At 42.0% G+C, this 15,988-nt stretch overlaps 1 protein-coding gene across 8 annotated transcripts in view; it reads right to left on the bottom strand.

Annotated features, from left to right (window-relative positions):
- Positions 1 to 15,988, bottom strand: part of npnta (nephronectin a) — a 53,010-nt gene that overhangs the window by 21,816 nt on the left and 15,206 nt on the right. For 3 of the 8 annotated variants that reach the window (XM_034585935.1, XM_034584273.1, XM_034581785.1), the window contains exons 3-4: positions 14,825 to 14,875; positions 9,775 to 9,867 (exon numbers count right to left, since the gene is read on the bottom strand). In XM_034585935.1, the coding sequence (XP_034441826.1) occupies positions 9,775 to 9,867; positions 14,825 to 14,875 (144 nt within the window). Of the gene's footprint in view, positions 1 to 4,727; positions 4,824 to 9,774; positions 9,868 to 14,824; positions 14,876 to 15,988 lie in introns of all 8 variants that reach the window. The other 5 variants (XM_034582629.1, XM_034572641.1, XM_034585087.1 and 2 more) reach the window with 3 other exon arrangements.

Below are 15,988 nucleotides of genomic sequence, written 5' to 3'. Positions count from 1 at the left end.
CAGCACTCTTTTGGTTTGTTTGTTTGATTTTTAGCAGGATTACACAAAAACTACAGGACAAGGAAGAAACTACATTTTGGTGCAGACTTTTCACTTTCTTTGACATTGAACACATCATTGATATCTCAGAGAATAATTCATGGATCTTGATATTTACGAGTATGTGGAATTTGGTGCAGATCCACGTAAAAATTCAGATCCAGTGAATTTAAAAGTGGTGTCATAAGGAGACTGTATGGCCTTGGAGAAGGTATATGTACTTTACTGAGTACCATTCTAGTTTTTTTTGTATTCCTCTTACTGTGATTCAGCAAAAGTTTTGATTTAAGTCACAAAAAAAAGGTGACATTCACAAAAATAGAAATGTAGCTAAGCAACCGCTCAAGAGCTCTTTAGTCTTTTCATAATGTCAGAAGGTTTGACGTGTTATTGCAAGAAAACCACAGGTATAACTAATAGCTTTAATAATGTCTGCATTCCATTCAGGTATTTTAGTCCCAGGGCCTTGGTGTTTTGCTCCAGTGACTTACAGACACTCCTAAACGGAACAGAGCAGTTGTTAATGTTATTAGTTACACTCGTCCTTCCAGCTGTAACAAAAAGTCAAGCTGTCCTTCATGAGTCTACTGCTGCCTCCGCACCATCTTTGTGAAAGCATGTAACTAAAATAGCATTCACAACATCCAAATTTCACAACAAACATTTCTTACAGTTAATCGTGGGAAAAGGCCGAATGTATCTAATAACATTACACATGTTGGCACTGATATTAGGTGTTTCTGTTTCAAGGATCTAATATGGAAGAGGCATCAATGCTCACCTATATACAGTATATATATTCAATTGGGAGAAAAACAATCAAAGAGCCAAAAAGAGTTTGATCACTTTGTCTCCAGTAGATTCTTTTCATGTGATTTAAAGCAGAGGTATCACTTATAACATCATTAAATTGATGAACTCTATCTATGCACATTGTTACCAGGGCCCTGTTTTATTGCATAGTGGCTGACAGGCTCCAAAAAATATACATTTCATAAACACTGCTCTTAAGAGAATATTAATCATGCTGCTATTAGTTGAAGTGAAATCTAAGTTTCTCTAAGTCAATTATTTATTTCAGAAGATTCCTTTTGCACACAAAGATTTTTTTCATTTTAGTTTGCTTCAAGCTTAGTTTTCCTCCTAAATCAATTTGAAGTTTTCTCATAAGTGGTGTCAATGATCTGAAGAGGAACTAGACTTTAAGGAACGTTCATACCGAATTGGTCATGATAAGCAGACGCGCTTTTTCATGACCCAGCTCTTTCTCACAGCCATTTTCAAGAGTATATCTCTAAATGTATTTTTACTAGTTATTTTTATTAGCAATACAATATTTACCTCAGCCAAGGAGGGAATATTTATGCCCCTGTCCATTTGTGTGTTTGGTTTCCCCCGAACCTTAGGATGGGACATGGGCCAAAAAGAACGCATTAAATCAGGGGGCAGATCCAGCTATTTCTTTATTGCTTTCTTAAACATTACAAGATAGGCCTGATGTCTATGGGTGACTGCACATTGGTCCAACTGGATTGAATTTAAGGGGACTGTTCTGTAGAGGTAAAGTGACAGTGCTTCTACTTTAGTTCAATACTCTCGCAAGCTACCTAACTGTGGGTTAAAGTAACTGTCATGGATCCACAATAACTGGCTCTGAGGGAAAAAAGAATATTTTTAACAATCTGTAAAAGTTAAAACACATTAAGCCAAATTGTATTCAACTGATGCCTTTGGGATATTAGGTAAACTAATAGCTATCAGTTTTAATTTCCTTGATATAAAAGTCACCACAGCATTTAATGGAATTTTTACCTGATTTTATCCTTTAATATTTAATAAAGGCTCACATTGTGAATGGCTGGAATACTGTAAAGCTGTTCTTGGCTTGGTTTCAGTGTAAGGTCCAATTAATTTTCATGTCTGATCAAGCATAATTTAGAATGAGTGAGTAGGTAGGGATTAAATATTTATGGATGCTGATGGAGACAGTGGGTAATGTGTCTTACTTGGCCCGAATCTATTCTTCATATTTCTTTCACAAATATTTCTCCTGCCCCTGCAACTAAACTAAATGTCTGGTCCGTTGGGAGTTCCGGGCCCAAAAGGCGAAAGTCAAATGGGAAACTACAGAAATCTACATCAGTGGAATGATGGAATTATAAATAACTTGAACCATCATCACCACTCTGTTTGTGGGTTACTGTGGAACCATCACAAATAGACTGCATCTCACTGTACAGCACATGCCGGGTCATTTTCATATTGGCTGGCTGCATTAGAAATGGTGCCACGTTTAGCCCTCCGGACATATGCAGGGTGCATTCTCTGAGTGCCACATACCTCCCACATTGAACAGATACCACAGATTAATACGGATGAATGACGGAGCAGATGCCCGGTTTGTATGTCGACGGACCCCGCCCTGTATTAATGGAAGCCTCGGGTCTACTAAAGCCACGTCGGCTGAGAGAATGGGCTCGGCTGGAATTTGGAATGACCCTCTGCTTGTTGACTCCAACCAACTGCCATCAGGCTTAAAGTCGTGTACCACAACTATAAATTCCGGTGGAAATACAGTGATGAGTTTGTAAGTGGAGTGCATTAACTTTACTGAAAACAAGAGTGAGGATAATAAGGGGCCTTTTAAACTGTCATACAAGACATCAGTTTTCTTAGGCCGTGTTTACACTACGGCGGATATTTTGTTGAAACAACATTTTCCCCTCCGTTTTTTAAACAAATCTCTGTTCACACGAACTTCTTTTACAAAATATCTCAACTAAATGACTACAAACACTCGAACAAGCGTGCTGGGCCAGTAGGCGGCGATAAAGTCTACATCAACGATCCGTCAAATACCAGAGAAGAAGGTTGTGGCAGACGCCTGTGAATGATGGTAATGTGGTGCAGTAATTCTACATTTAGCTGAACAATGCTCAACAAATGTAGAGAAACCGTTATATAGCCGCCATTGTTACTGTTTCTTCTGGCGCACGATCATTTCACAAGCTGTGACTTCACAGCGTTTTTGGAACACGAGAATGACGATACAGGATTTGTCAAATTTTCATAAAACTTTGTGCAAGTACAAGTTCAAACCTGGAGTGTGTGTGTGTGTGTGTTTGCCTCTTCAAGGTTATAGAAGGAGGTTTTCTAAGTAGGTGGTAACACAGATGCAAAGTCATGCCAAAATGAATACTGACATTGCACCATACACACAACAGGTTTTGTTTCCCAAACGCTGGCTGTGGTGTGTGTGTGTGTGTGTGTGTGTGTGTGTGTGTGTGTGTGTGTGTGTGTGTGTGTGTGTGTGTGTGTGTGTGTGTGTGTGTGTGTGTGTGTGTGTGTGTGTGTGTGTGTGTGTGCACATAGAGGTAGGTCTTTGAAAGCCAGGATACTTTCTGTCTGGGCTGATATTGATGCTTCTTATTTCTTTATCAATAATCAAACTGATTTGTCCCGTCCTTGTCTGACAGAAGGGTTATCTCTGTTCCTTTTAAAAGCTCAAGTGTTTGTTCTCTTTCCTCACAAGATGCTGACCGACATATACACAAACGCAAACACACACACATCCTAACTCTACAGTTCTTTTTAATTAGCGGTGTCACCCCATGTTTTCAGCCCTGGTGTTCACAGTAAACAACTGCATTCTCGTTACTGCAATCACAGAAAACCATAACAACACTGTCCATTGTCAGTGTGGCAGAGGAACAGGTCTCCTCTTGCCCGTTGCTCTGAAAAACAGCTTAAAAATGTAAATGAGGGATTACTGAAATGGTCACATTCTCAGAGAGAGGGGCAGCTCCGTGAGCATCAGCACATGCCAGGCACAGGAAACAGCCAGGGCCTCCTGTGTGGAGTAGGAAAAGAAAAAAAACAACAAGACAACACACAGGACAAAGAGACGACACATCAAGACAGGACTGGGCAAGGACACAGAGGGATTGAAGAGTCGAGAGATAATAGACGGATAAGAGCACCGCACTGACAGCTCGACATGGCCCCAGGACTGCAGAGGCCTGTGAGAGAGCGGTGGAGGTGGACAGCCGCCTCTGGGGTGTTCACTGTACAGTAAATGAACTGCTAGGACACATGTGAAGGGATGCAAAGTGGACTGATTTATTGGGTCAGCTCCACTGAGGTATGCTTTGCTGCATTCCCGACACGCCTCTATCACTGACAGAGAGATTAGCAGGGGTCTCTTTCTCAGGGGATGTGCGAAGATAACACTGGTTAAAACTGGGGGGGGGGGGGGCCTTGTTCTAGCAGTATCGAGGAGCGGTGAGCGTCATGTCGATGATGGTTTTTAAAAAAGGAAGGAGCAGCTCCCTTTTTATTTTTTTCCAGGTACTCAAAAAAGAAACTGGAAAGGAAACTGAGAAAGAAAAACGGGCGCAGGAGCAGTGAAGAGAAGATTGTGATGGTTGTCTGGTTCCAAGGGTAGAGAGAAAGAGAGGCAGTGGTGGAGTGGTAAAGACTATGACATGCTTGGCAGTCATGCTGGCACTTCTTCTGAAAAGCTGTTCCTGTGGTGTCTCTGGGTGGCGGACGACAGAAAGCAGTGAGGAATTAGTCGAGATTGACATTCACTCCTCGGTCTCGCACAGTGCTGCACCATGCATGTTGCTACGACGGGGGGGGAGAAGGGAAGCCGCTGGGTGGGGAGGAGGTCGATCGATGAATCTCACCCTCCATCACCACTCTTGCTGGCTGATGATCCACAGGTAGAAAGATAGGGAGGTGACTGGCCCACACTGGTGGGGTTAAATAGTCCAGCTCTTCTTCTTTGTACAAAAGGAAATGGGTTAGAGAAGAAAGGAGAGGGTGGGATTGGGGGTATTGAGGGTTTGATTGAGATAGAATAGTAAAGAGAGGAGGATGAATAAAAAGGACAAAGAGACAGAGAGAGAAAGAGAGAGAGATGTGAGGATGACAAGCACCAACCAATGGATTAGAACACCTCTGACCACACACCACATTCCTGGAAAGTAGAGAGGAACATTATGCATCAAAGAGGATTACACTTGTGGGAATTGGACATGAAACCGAAAAAATTGAGGGCTCATGGGAGAAAGAGTGAAAATTGTTTTTGAGTCCGTTCTCCTCCTCGTTCCCTTTCTTTTCCTCTGCGCTCCATTTTTTTTTTGTCATGAGGATGAAATAGGATCTTGGAGAATTACATATATATCGTACCTCGCGGATTCAAAGGATCCCTTCGCAATTTGTATGAGGAGGTTCAAAGGTGGACAGGCATCGCCATTTCAGAAACGAGGCAAAGACGAATTTCAGCCCCTCCCCTCTCTCTCCGTCTGCCCACCTATCCATCCAGCCACCTCTCCTCTGGCGCTGAGCTAACAACACCTATTGTTAAGTGACAGCAATATGATACAGCTACCTGTGCCTGCTTTGCACGCTTCAAATCATTCAAGCGTGTTCCTATCGCAGGGTTGTGGTAATTTAAACCGAGAGGTTATGCAAGCCCAGTGCATTCTTTCTAACTCTGCCCAGTACTGAAACAGTTGTTGTGGACAAAGAGTCACAGTTGGTTTGAGAGGTTTCAGTGGCTGAGAATAAATATTCACCGACAGAATCACTTCACCAGTGCAGCACAGTCTATTCAAAGTTTGTTTGTATCTCAGTTGTTTGCATACGACAATGTAAAAGCATCAAAGTTAAAACCTCTGCCAAGAACGTTATGTTTTCATTGGTGTTTGTTTGTCATTTAACAGGATTACTCCAAAACATACTAAACCAATTTCCAATGATATTTTGTGGAGGGGTGGAGCATGACCCAAGTGAGAAACTTTTAAATTTCGGAGCAGATTGGGATAAACGGGATTATCCAGGATTTATTTTTTACTTTCTTTAACATGAAGAGAAAGGACATTGGCAGAAGTATGTGTGCGCCTCTAGTCCTGATTCAAATTTGAGTTCTGATAAACGATTGATCCACATTTGATCAAGAAATTGAAATTAGATGGTTGTCAGGCGCACAAACAGACTGGGTTGGGGAGATGTTAGCCGTAGATCAAGGATTTATTTTGCGATATAGAGAACATTTCTCAAGGAATAATTCATGGTTCTTCTTGCAAAAAATCTGACATATTTAGCGGACTGATATATATGAGTGTGCACAATTAAGTGAGGATCCAAATACAAATCTGGATCTAGCGAATTTAAATGTGGTTTCATAAGGGGACTGTGTCTTTACAGGGAAAATGTGACTTTATGTTTTGCATCAGGACTATCACCTCTCAGGGGGGAAATTAGGATGAGGTCTGTTCTTTCAACGAGATTCTGTTTCCTACTCCTTGCATGTTCTCTATAGATCAAATATTACTTCATACCATTTTAATGACCTTGTTTTAAAACAGAACATTGATCAAACAAACACAATTTGGAGCAATTAGATGACGGCGGAGAGAAAATACACAGTACGATGACATGCATGCGATACTTTAAATACTTGCAGCTGTTTGAGCACAGCCAGGAACACAAACAGTGACGGAGAGAGAGAGGGATCCGTTTCTAAACCAACATCTGTGTTGTATCTGTCTACACATACGCTGAATTAAATCCATGAGGAGATCAGTGGAAGTAACCATGAAATGACAGTGATGTAGCGTGACCAAGATCAAGCAGTTAAGGTTCCAGATATTACCCAATATTCTAAAAACAGATCTAGGATCAAACCACGCTACCACAGTCCGAGACGATCATACTTAAGGTGGTATTAATTATAGAGTTGGCTGACAAAAAAGGAGCGAACAGAAGAAAAGCAGCATCTGGAGACGCTGTAGCTCGTTTCTTCTGATGTATGAGAGATTTTTCCTCCAGCAAGAGTATTTTAATAGTGTCTTAACAGCAGGTCAACTACACCTAATTAAATCCACCTGCACGGAATAATCGTTGTAATAAAAGGATTGGATCAGCAGGGGAAGTGTGCGGCCAAATTGTTAAACAGGTTATCCCGATAATGAGTTTATTTGTGCAGCGAGAGCGTGTTCATCTGTTGTCGCCGTGCTGCATGACAGATGCTTTTCTCATCAGTAACGAAGGTGAGGCACTTCTTCTTTTTCCCCCCAAATAAAAGGGATTCTTCAACTAGAGGTTGTTATTCTAATTTCTGTTGATTCTAATGATGAAAAATAATGAGATTCATTAAAATCAAATCCTGTTCTTAAAGTTTTGAAGTGATGAAAGTGAAATTAGCACAGAGGGGATCTTATTTGGCAGGTGGAAATTACTGCCACTAAAAGTACTGCAGATATGAAGTTACTGAAGTATTAATATTTTCCTAATGATACCGCCTCATAAATATGGCTTTTGTTCTGGAAGTGATTTAATCAATTCGGTATTTGCGGTGCTTGTTTTGTTGTAACACTCCTGTTTCCTCTGTGGTTTGTTTTTGCTCCGTACACACCGGTGTTCCCAAGGTGTTTAACACTTGTGTTAATCCCGATGCCTCCAGGGGTCATGCAACTGTCCACACCTCCCACTCAGAGCTAAAGGAATGTGCATACGTTGGTGTGTGTTTTCCCCAAAAAAATTATCTGCAGATGGTAGTTTAACATTTCAATATTTTAATGATTTATGACCTCCGCCAAGGAAGTCATGCTTTTATCTGCATTTGTTTTTCTGTTATTTAGAAGGATTACATATGTTCTTTCTTCAAAGTACAGCAAAGAAGTGACTGTGGAGAGATTTAACCGATGCATGTTGTTGCTAATATGCTAATGATGCATCTTTAAAAGCAACATTTGAGTTTAATGAAAACTGAAATAGGTTCAGAATAATGTAATAATAATGGGAAATAAAAACTCATTTTAAGTATAATAACCTAAAGATGAATACATTGTTTTGCTGTGCATCCTGGTTACTGCTTGACTTTTAGCAGCATGGAGGTTAGAGAAGCAGCTCTGGGCATCTTACTTCTCCAGCTCCTGCAGTTGACTTGTCAAGATAAATGTGGGGCTCCGCAGGGACAGGATATTGGAATACTTGAAAACATTGGCCACCTGGCACATCAATAGTAAACCTCAAATCAATGTTTAACTGGGGCTGCATTTAAATGAGCAAATCTAATCTATGGCTCCTGAATAATTAAATTGGTTTTCATAGCGTGCAGCAGTTCAAAAGCAGAATCCAAGGTTATCGCCATCCTGAATAGGCTGAAGGGGCAAGTCCTCCATTCAAAGCGTATGTCAAAAACGGATGTCCCGAGCTTAATGGACAATCGTGCGTTGGATGGACACTCTAAAGTACAGTCTCATCTTGAAAAGGTCTGTGGTATCACATTTGTCAGATAAGTCCGTCTGAATGGTCGGCGGCAGCGTCTATTGTAGTTGGATATGGGACATGGATCCTTTTTCCTCTTCCCTTTGTTGCGGATTAAGACAAAGTCGAGCCGTCTGGCCAGGCAGACAGGAGCCACCTATAGCCTCGCAATGCATGATGAGTCATTTGGAACATTCCGGAAAGGATTTCAACACCCCCCCCTCCCACCACCCCCCATACCCCTCCCCATACCTCCCCCTTGTTTTTAATTACACACTATCCTATTCCTGTCTTAGGGCGTGAATTCCACAAGTATTCTCAAACTGCACGGATGCACGTCAACTTACCACTAACTGGGACGCTCTAGTGCTTTGTCAATAATCTGTCAATAATGAAAAAGCAGAAAGCTCAGGCATCTACACACAAACACTCTTTCAATAACATCGGTTGCACTCAGCCGGTTGCACTCAGTTATCTCAGGTCAGTAATTGAGATGTTATCTTGAGAGGAGAGGATGCACTCCGGGCATCATTCAACACGGCCTCACCACTCATTTCCATTTGAGCTGAATCAGCGTTCTCTCTCTCCACCTCCTCCCCATTGTGATTAAAGAGTCTCACTTCTCTTGGCTGGTGGCGAACCAGCTTCTGCTCGATGAGTAAGTAGTAACTGTAATACGCTGGGTGTTGCCGCGGTGAAGATCGGACCACAATAAACATTGACGATCATCCTGCCGCTGCTCGGTGCCTGCAGGGGGGCTCTCCTACAGTTTTCGTAAGAAAAACATACATGTCAGCAGGCGTGTGTGGGCTGCTTCAGGAGTCATGATGTGCTCATTCTCTCTCTTTCTAAGAAGTGTAATAAAAAATGTTACACCACAACTTGCGTGTGTGCACAGGTTTTTTTAAATGCAGGTAAACCTACTAAAAAAAAAACCCTACTCATTTCCCGTAGCCAGTAGAGGAGTTTGCCTTCCGTTTTTTTCTGCAGTGAGATATGTTCGACGTCATGAACGTGCTGGAAACTGAGAAGCTCTCTCACCTCACTATCAGTGTCGGGTCTCGCACAATACGAAGAAAGAAATTGCTGTTGCACGTTGTTCCAAAGTCGAAAAAAACCTGATAAATACACCAACAATCACGGCAATTTATGTGTCAATGAGCGGAAGTTCAATGTGCGTCATAACGTCGTAGAAAACGTGCAGCGTCAGCATCTAGACTGCCAAAATAAAGAAGAACTTTGCTCGTTCACCCAGGGGTCATGTTTCTGTCACGGCCGATCGGAGCCGATAAAAACCAGAGAGTCATGTGACCCAGCAGTGAATGCAGATTGTATCCAGTCCCATTGCAAACAAAAGCCAGAAGTTAGTGGTTATTAAAGTTTTTTTTTGACAAGTGGAAAACGAGCGTATGTTTCAGTTTTAGTGCACAATGACAGACAGTCACACACGACGCTCACCTTGATTGCAGGTCTTGCCAGTGAAGCCCGGGTGGCACTTGCACTTATTGGGTCCCACGCAGTCTCCGTGCTTACAGCCCGGCTGGCACACAGCTGTTCAGAGAGGATTCAGAGAAGAGGAGACAGATCAGTGCAGCGCCCCGGCAGACGTCTTGTACCAGATCAGGATGACAAAGCACTTAATCCCACTGCGTCTTGACTTCCACAACCCCTCGGCTGTAAATGATCTGTTTACTCCACATTACAGCAATAAGACGGCGTGATGTAGGATATCGATCATTAAAGGAAATAACTCATATAGGAAATGTGTTTGTTTGTTTCTCCCCGTGTGACAGTGTTATTATCACTAACGATAATAGAGAAGCCATTTTCAGCTAACTAGATTTTTTTTTTCACATTGGGAAAGTTTGAATGTGCTCACTGATATTAAATCATTTTATTCCATGTGAGATTGTTTGACCTTTTAACACCAAGGAAACTTGGGATTTTTCCAGTTTTTAAATGCGGCACTGATATTTACACTGGCACACAGCCAACAGGAAATACTTAGGTGAATAATGTTTCCTCCTCAGACTGGAGACAAAACAATTAGAGCACCGAAATAGTAAATTATAATTAGTGCCTCCGTAAAGCGCTACCCTCACTTGGTATCCTGTGCGTGGAAGGTGATATTTTGAGTGAGTGCAGAGACGTGGTAGTTGCAGGAGCCGTACACAGCCTCAGTGACTCTCTGGGTTCTGTCTCAGTGAGCTGGAGGCCTGCCCTGCTTATCTGACTGTGCTTACTGCAGCCTGCTGCTGAGCATGTCTGATACATGGGGCCGCAGCCAAGTGTTACTAATTTTCATTAAAAGCTTCATTAATTCTGTCATAATACAGTGCAATCAGAGGACTTAATTATCACTGTGGTGGAGGACGCAGTGTGTGTGTGTGTGTGTGTGTGTGTGTCAGACAGAGGGAAAGAGAGAGAATGATTGTGGTGGTGAGTGCTTATCACAGCAGCCAGTTTGTTGTGTAGTGAAAGGAGTGATGGTGAACTAAGTTTTATTTGTGGCAACACAGCTGCAGGCTATACTATATTGTTGTGTCAGCGCTGCCTTACATATTACAGCCAAACAACCTTCTTGGTAAATGACCTGTAAGAGGGAGGTTTTGTTTTTGCAGCCTCCTGTTTGTCAGCCTGACCTTTAGCAGCATTGCTCAAAAACAACATAATGGATTTCAGTTATAAATTGGTTCATGGTGCAAAAGACAAACAGATTAGTAAATGTTCAGACCCCAAATAGCACTACATTAAACATGTGAGGGGATGTGTTGTGTTGCTATGGAGGCTGTGTTGGGTTTGGGTGAGAAGAAGACAAATGATCCTCAAATGAAAAATGAGGAAGTCCATTATTAAACTGGAATTACCGCCCTGCTGCTGTATGTCTCTGCCAACTAGTTTCAGTCTGCATAATGTAGGCTACACTGTTTTCCAGACTCATTTCACCTTTGACCACTGAAATATAATCGGTTAATCTTTGAGTCCAAGTGACAACTGGTCAAAACTTGAAGAAATTCCCTGAGGGCAGACTAGAGATATCATGTTTAAGAGCTCAAAAACATGTTTTATGAGGAGACTGTGACCTTCACCTTTGACCGCCAAACTCGAATCAGTCAATATGTGGATCTATGTGAACATGTGTGCCAAATTTGAAAGGATTCTTTCAATGCGTTCTTAAGATAATGTGTTCAGGAGGTCACAGCGATCTTGACCTTTGACCATGATAATCGAATCATCCATGAGTCTGAGAAGTTATTCTGTGTCCAAGGCGTAAAGGGTGAACTGGATTGTAACTGAGCCTGATCTTACTTTGGCGCGTGAATATTAACAACATAAAGCACTTTTAACAATGAGGTGGCACTTTTGCAGCTCTATATCAAATGAACTGTGCAGCCTTGGTGGGGATATCGCTCTCTAATGCTCTAATGCTTTTATAACTACAAATAATTTGGAGGCTGTTTTAACACATATTGACACACATCACATATTCACTTATATTAGGAAACCTATTGTACCTGAATAATAAAGGGTTCTTTATATATGAAATACACACAATCAGAATCAAGTTACAATCTCTGAAGTTTCCATTCGTACACATTCAGCTTGTGAGGGCCGCAGGGCTCTCCGGAGGAACAACTTCAGCTCCTTATGTTTCAGTCTCTAACACTGAATTCACAGGCAAAGCTATGAGATGAATCCTAGCCTCTCCTGGAGTAGATAACATCTCCAGACTCATTCCACTTTGCTGAGTGATGTAATGAAATAGGAGGAAAGTATTGTTAGCCGACTCTGTGAAGCCTGTGATATGAGCCAGGGTGTCAATGCAGTGGGCAAAGTTCACGTTAAAAATGGCCCAATTTGGCGAGGAACATGAAGAGAGTCGTACTTTTCTGGAGGCAGAAGATTGTTAGACCCCAGTGCGGTCAGATGATGAAAGGGAAGAAGCTACTGATGTTGTTCATTAGAGGATAGTCAAGTGGAGTGCTTTTTGTTTGTCTCCTACATGGGGAGGATTTGATTAGCAGGATCAGAGGGGGCCATCAACAGGCCGTGCCTCTGGGGGTATTTTTGAGCCTCTGGCCTGGCAGAGAGATCAGGAAAATGGCCAGTGTTCATTAAACACACCAAAGGACACGGAGGACTAAAAATGGCCGTACCAGCTGGAAGGCCAAACATAGCACGTACGACCCTTGGTCCATGAACATCTTTAAAACACGCGGAGTGATGACACACTTTCACTCGGATTTACATCAGCCATTCCTCTGGACACGAGACGTCTGGTACCGATGCAGACTCTTTTGATTTATTGTCCATCTGTGAATATCTGACTGTAATTACAAAGGAAAGTATTATTTTTTTAATTGATACTGATACTGTGTATGAATCTTAATACCAGCTTAATGAAGTAAAATGGGAAAATCATTACATAGTTAAATACAAGTTGCATCAACTTACAATCCACTAATTAATCACACAAGGCTGCTTCTAATGATTATTTAATTATGGGATGATTTTATGAAATGCAAATGTTCTCTTTGAAAATGCCAAATGAGTTCCCACAGACCGAGGTGATAGTTTAAAATAGCGTATTTGTCAGCTCAACAGTCCTGAACCCAACAACTGTTCAATTTACACTCACACAAAAAGTGAGAAAAGCAAACAATGCAGGGAATATTTGGCAATTTTAGCCACATTTCAACCTTTTTAGCCCTCGGAACTTTTTTAAAGGAACTAGATTCTTGCAGACTGGTGTTCGCCTGTGTTTTCATCGCAGTCTAAAGACCAGAGGAGACCAGATAAGATTCACCGGGCTGACGAATTAACAACCGATGGCTACAACAAGTAGTTCCACTCCAGTCCACCAGGCTGCAGTAATGATGACTACAGCAAGGATTATGCTATACATAACAGTAAATATGGATTCACAGCACTAGCAGCTAACGTACTTAACAAGTTTTTAAAAATGGGGGTTGAAATAAGCTCCACAAATCAGGTATGTTTAGCCCTACGAGCCCCACCTCAAAGGTTCCGGTACTTTCGCAAAGTACAACCCCCCCAACACGGACTTATTTGAGGGTAAATAGAAACTTAGTTTAGACACTGGTTCCTACCGTGGAAACTCAAGGAGTTCCTGCAAAAGGTTCAGAGTTCTGGAGCAAAGTTTCTGTGGTTGAAACGTGGCTTTAATTTAACAAATGACGAATGATTGAAAACCAGAATTGTTGAGCTGATTAAATAGTCAATTAATCTCCCACCAGAGTCCTTCACCAGGTGACCCACCGAAGAGATGCATAATGGGTAGAAAATATATTGAATTAACGGGTACGGGCATGGGTTGAAAATGAACTAAACGTGGATGGGCAGCAGGTGAGAGCTTAAGAATAGAATTTTTTTTCTGAAGGAATCTAAATTTAATGATTGAATTAAAATGATTGTGCCTTATTTTGAAGATTCAAATCACATGAAGCCAAGTCAACCACAAGGATTTGTTTGATTGTGAAAGCCTACGACAGCAAATTTGACCCATTCATTTCTGCGAACTGGCAAGCCCATCAAAACGGATCACATGATGACAGAAATAGCCAGTGGTGAATACATTCCCAGTGGCTTTGCTGCTTGTAAAAAGTGCCAAAATGTACGAGCTTTTGATAGCTGCAAGCTAGCTCTGCATGTCACATTGACAGCTGCAGTTTACAGACACTTTACCATGAACACAACTCAACCACCTAAACGAGAGGACAAGGAGGCCGTGAGTACGACGGGTACAGCTGACAGGTCGGGTTGCGAGACATATGCTGACAGTTCCCGGGCAGGTCTGGATTTGACTTGGAGATGATTGCAGGTAACAGGACAAAGCTTTGCGGTTGTGGGCGGTTGCGGGTTTTGCAAAAATTAACACGTGCAGGACTTTGCAATCAATCAATCACAAAGTACAAAGTACACAGATAACAGAACAGTCGGACCTTTTGGTGCCTGAATTAGTTTGATTTTTGTTTGTATGGAGTGAAAAAATGCCACTGATCTGCCTGGTGGTGTCGTTCATGCTATTTAAGTGAAGTATGACGTTTTCATTCTCAACCCGACTAAACCCATCAAGATTTGAATGTGTTTAGAGCCTCGTTCGCACCGTGCAGATGGATTTATTATATATTGATGTATTAATTAAAAAACATTATGGATTTCAGCTTTGGGGGCTTCATTAGCATTCGAAGGGGGTCGAGAGGGGTGGGGGGGGGGTTGAACCGCAGCATAATTCATGTTAGACATGTCTTCAGGTGAAAGCAGGTCTGCCGAGCGTAAGCTGTTTGCATAGATCTGTGGCCAGAGGGAAGGCGGTGGTTCGCTGCCAAGGGGTGTGAGGTGTTGGGTGTGGAGCTGAGGGGGGGTGGGGGTGTTGGGTGGAGTGGGCTTGGCTCTATAAATAAGTGAGTGAGCGCAGGATTCAGAGGATGTGCCCCCCAGCAATACATGTCTAGCAAGATTATTTCAAGAAACATGTGGAGCTAACCTTGGGGCTGGCACCTTATCCCGACTACTCTGTGAGTTAAGGCGAAGAGAGCTGCAAAACAAATAGCCACACAAACAAAAGGTTGCAGGTGCTGTTTAGTCTTTGAGAGGGAAGAAACAAAATTAAACATGATGTTAGAGGGCAGAGCGGGTCTCTGTCACTGGGACAGGCAAACATTCCTGGAAAAAAAAAAGAAGAAAAACACACACTCGCACACACACTCTGGAGTTCTGGAGTCACACATATCCCCAGTTGCCTCAGGACTACATGTAAATTTTGAATGCGTTTACAATTGAGTTTTAATAATTGAAATGAAGTCTGACTGGACCCCGTGTCTGCGGGGGTGTTTTTCTCTCATTCTGGAAAATGTTAACTTCATATTCCATATCACTAACATCTAAATGGGGCTAAATAAAGTAGTTTCCCCTCACACTCGGCACAACAGTAAATACCACCATTATCATCCAAGGGGATCATGCTCCTGGTTTCTTCAATATAAAATAAATGCTCCAGATACCTGCCTTTACACTGGGGATCGGATTTTTAGATCACCACACTTTTCACTGCCTTTAAAGCCAGAATTGTATCAAATAATTCCACGCACGAGTCTTTTATTCCTGCAAACGTTCCCTCGACTTATTTTCTTTTGAGGAGCGACCCCTTCCATTTAGTTTTCACCTTATTACCTTAAAGAGATGAAAAGGCACACTTTTATCCGGGACTTTACAGCCCAGTGATCATGAAAGAAAGAGGGAGTTGACGAGGAAACCGCACAGACAATCACGATAAAGTGAATTACTTAAACTGAGGTATCGCTTCTATGCTTTCATCTCTCACTTGTTAGCTCACATTACCGATTCAGGAGTCCTGCCTTAATCCCGTCCATTGCGTCTGCAGAAACAAAGACTCCACACAATTACACTAAATCCTGCTCTCAGTGGATTTGTAAATTCAACGGGACCGAATTATACTGAGTGAACTATTTAATATGGAGGTGATATTCAACCCAGTTCCTTTACAATGGAGAGGAAATCAATGTCTTTCTACCTGTTTTAAGTCTATTATACAATAGTCTCTCGTCCTTTGAGACGTCCAGGTCAAGTCACAGGTCTTCCAGGTCTCAAACAACAACACTATATGTGGACATGTACTTTTCATGTAAAT

This window comes from Hippoglossus hippoglossus, chromosome 1 (genome assembly GCF_009819705.1).
Source record: "Hippoglossus hippoglossus isolate fHipHip1 chromosome 1, fHipHip1.pri, whole genome shotgun sequence".
Taxonomy (NCBI): Eukaryota; Metazoa; Chordata; class Actinopteri; order Pleuronectiformes; family Pleuronectidae; genus Hippoglossus; species Hippoglossus hippoglossus.
The sequence above is the reverse complement of the archived record's forward strand: the minus strand, read 5'-3'. Positions and strand labels throughout refer to the sequence as shown.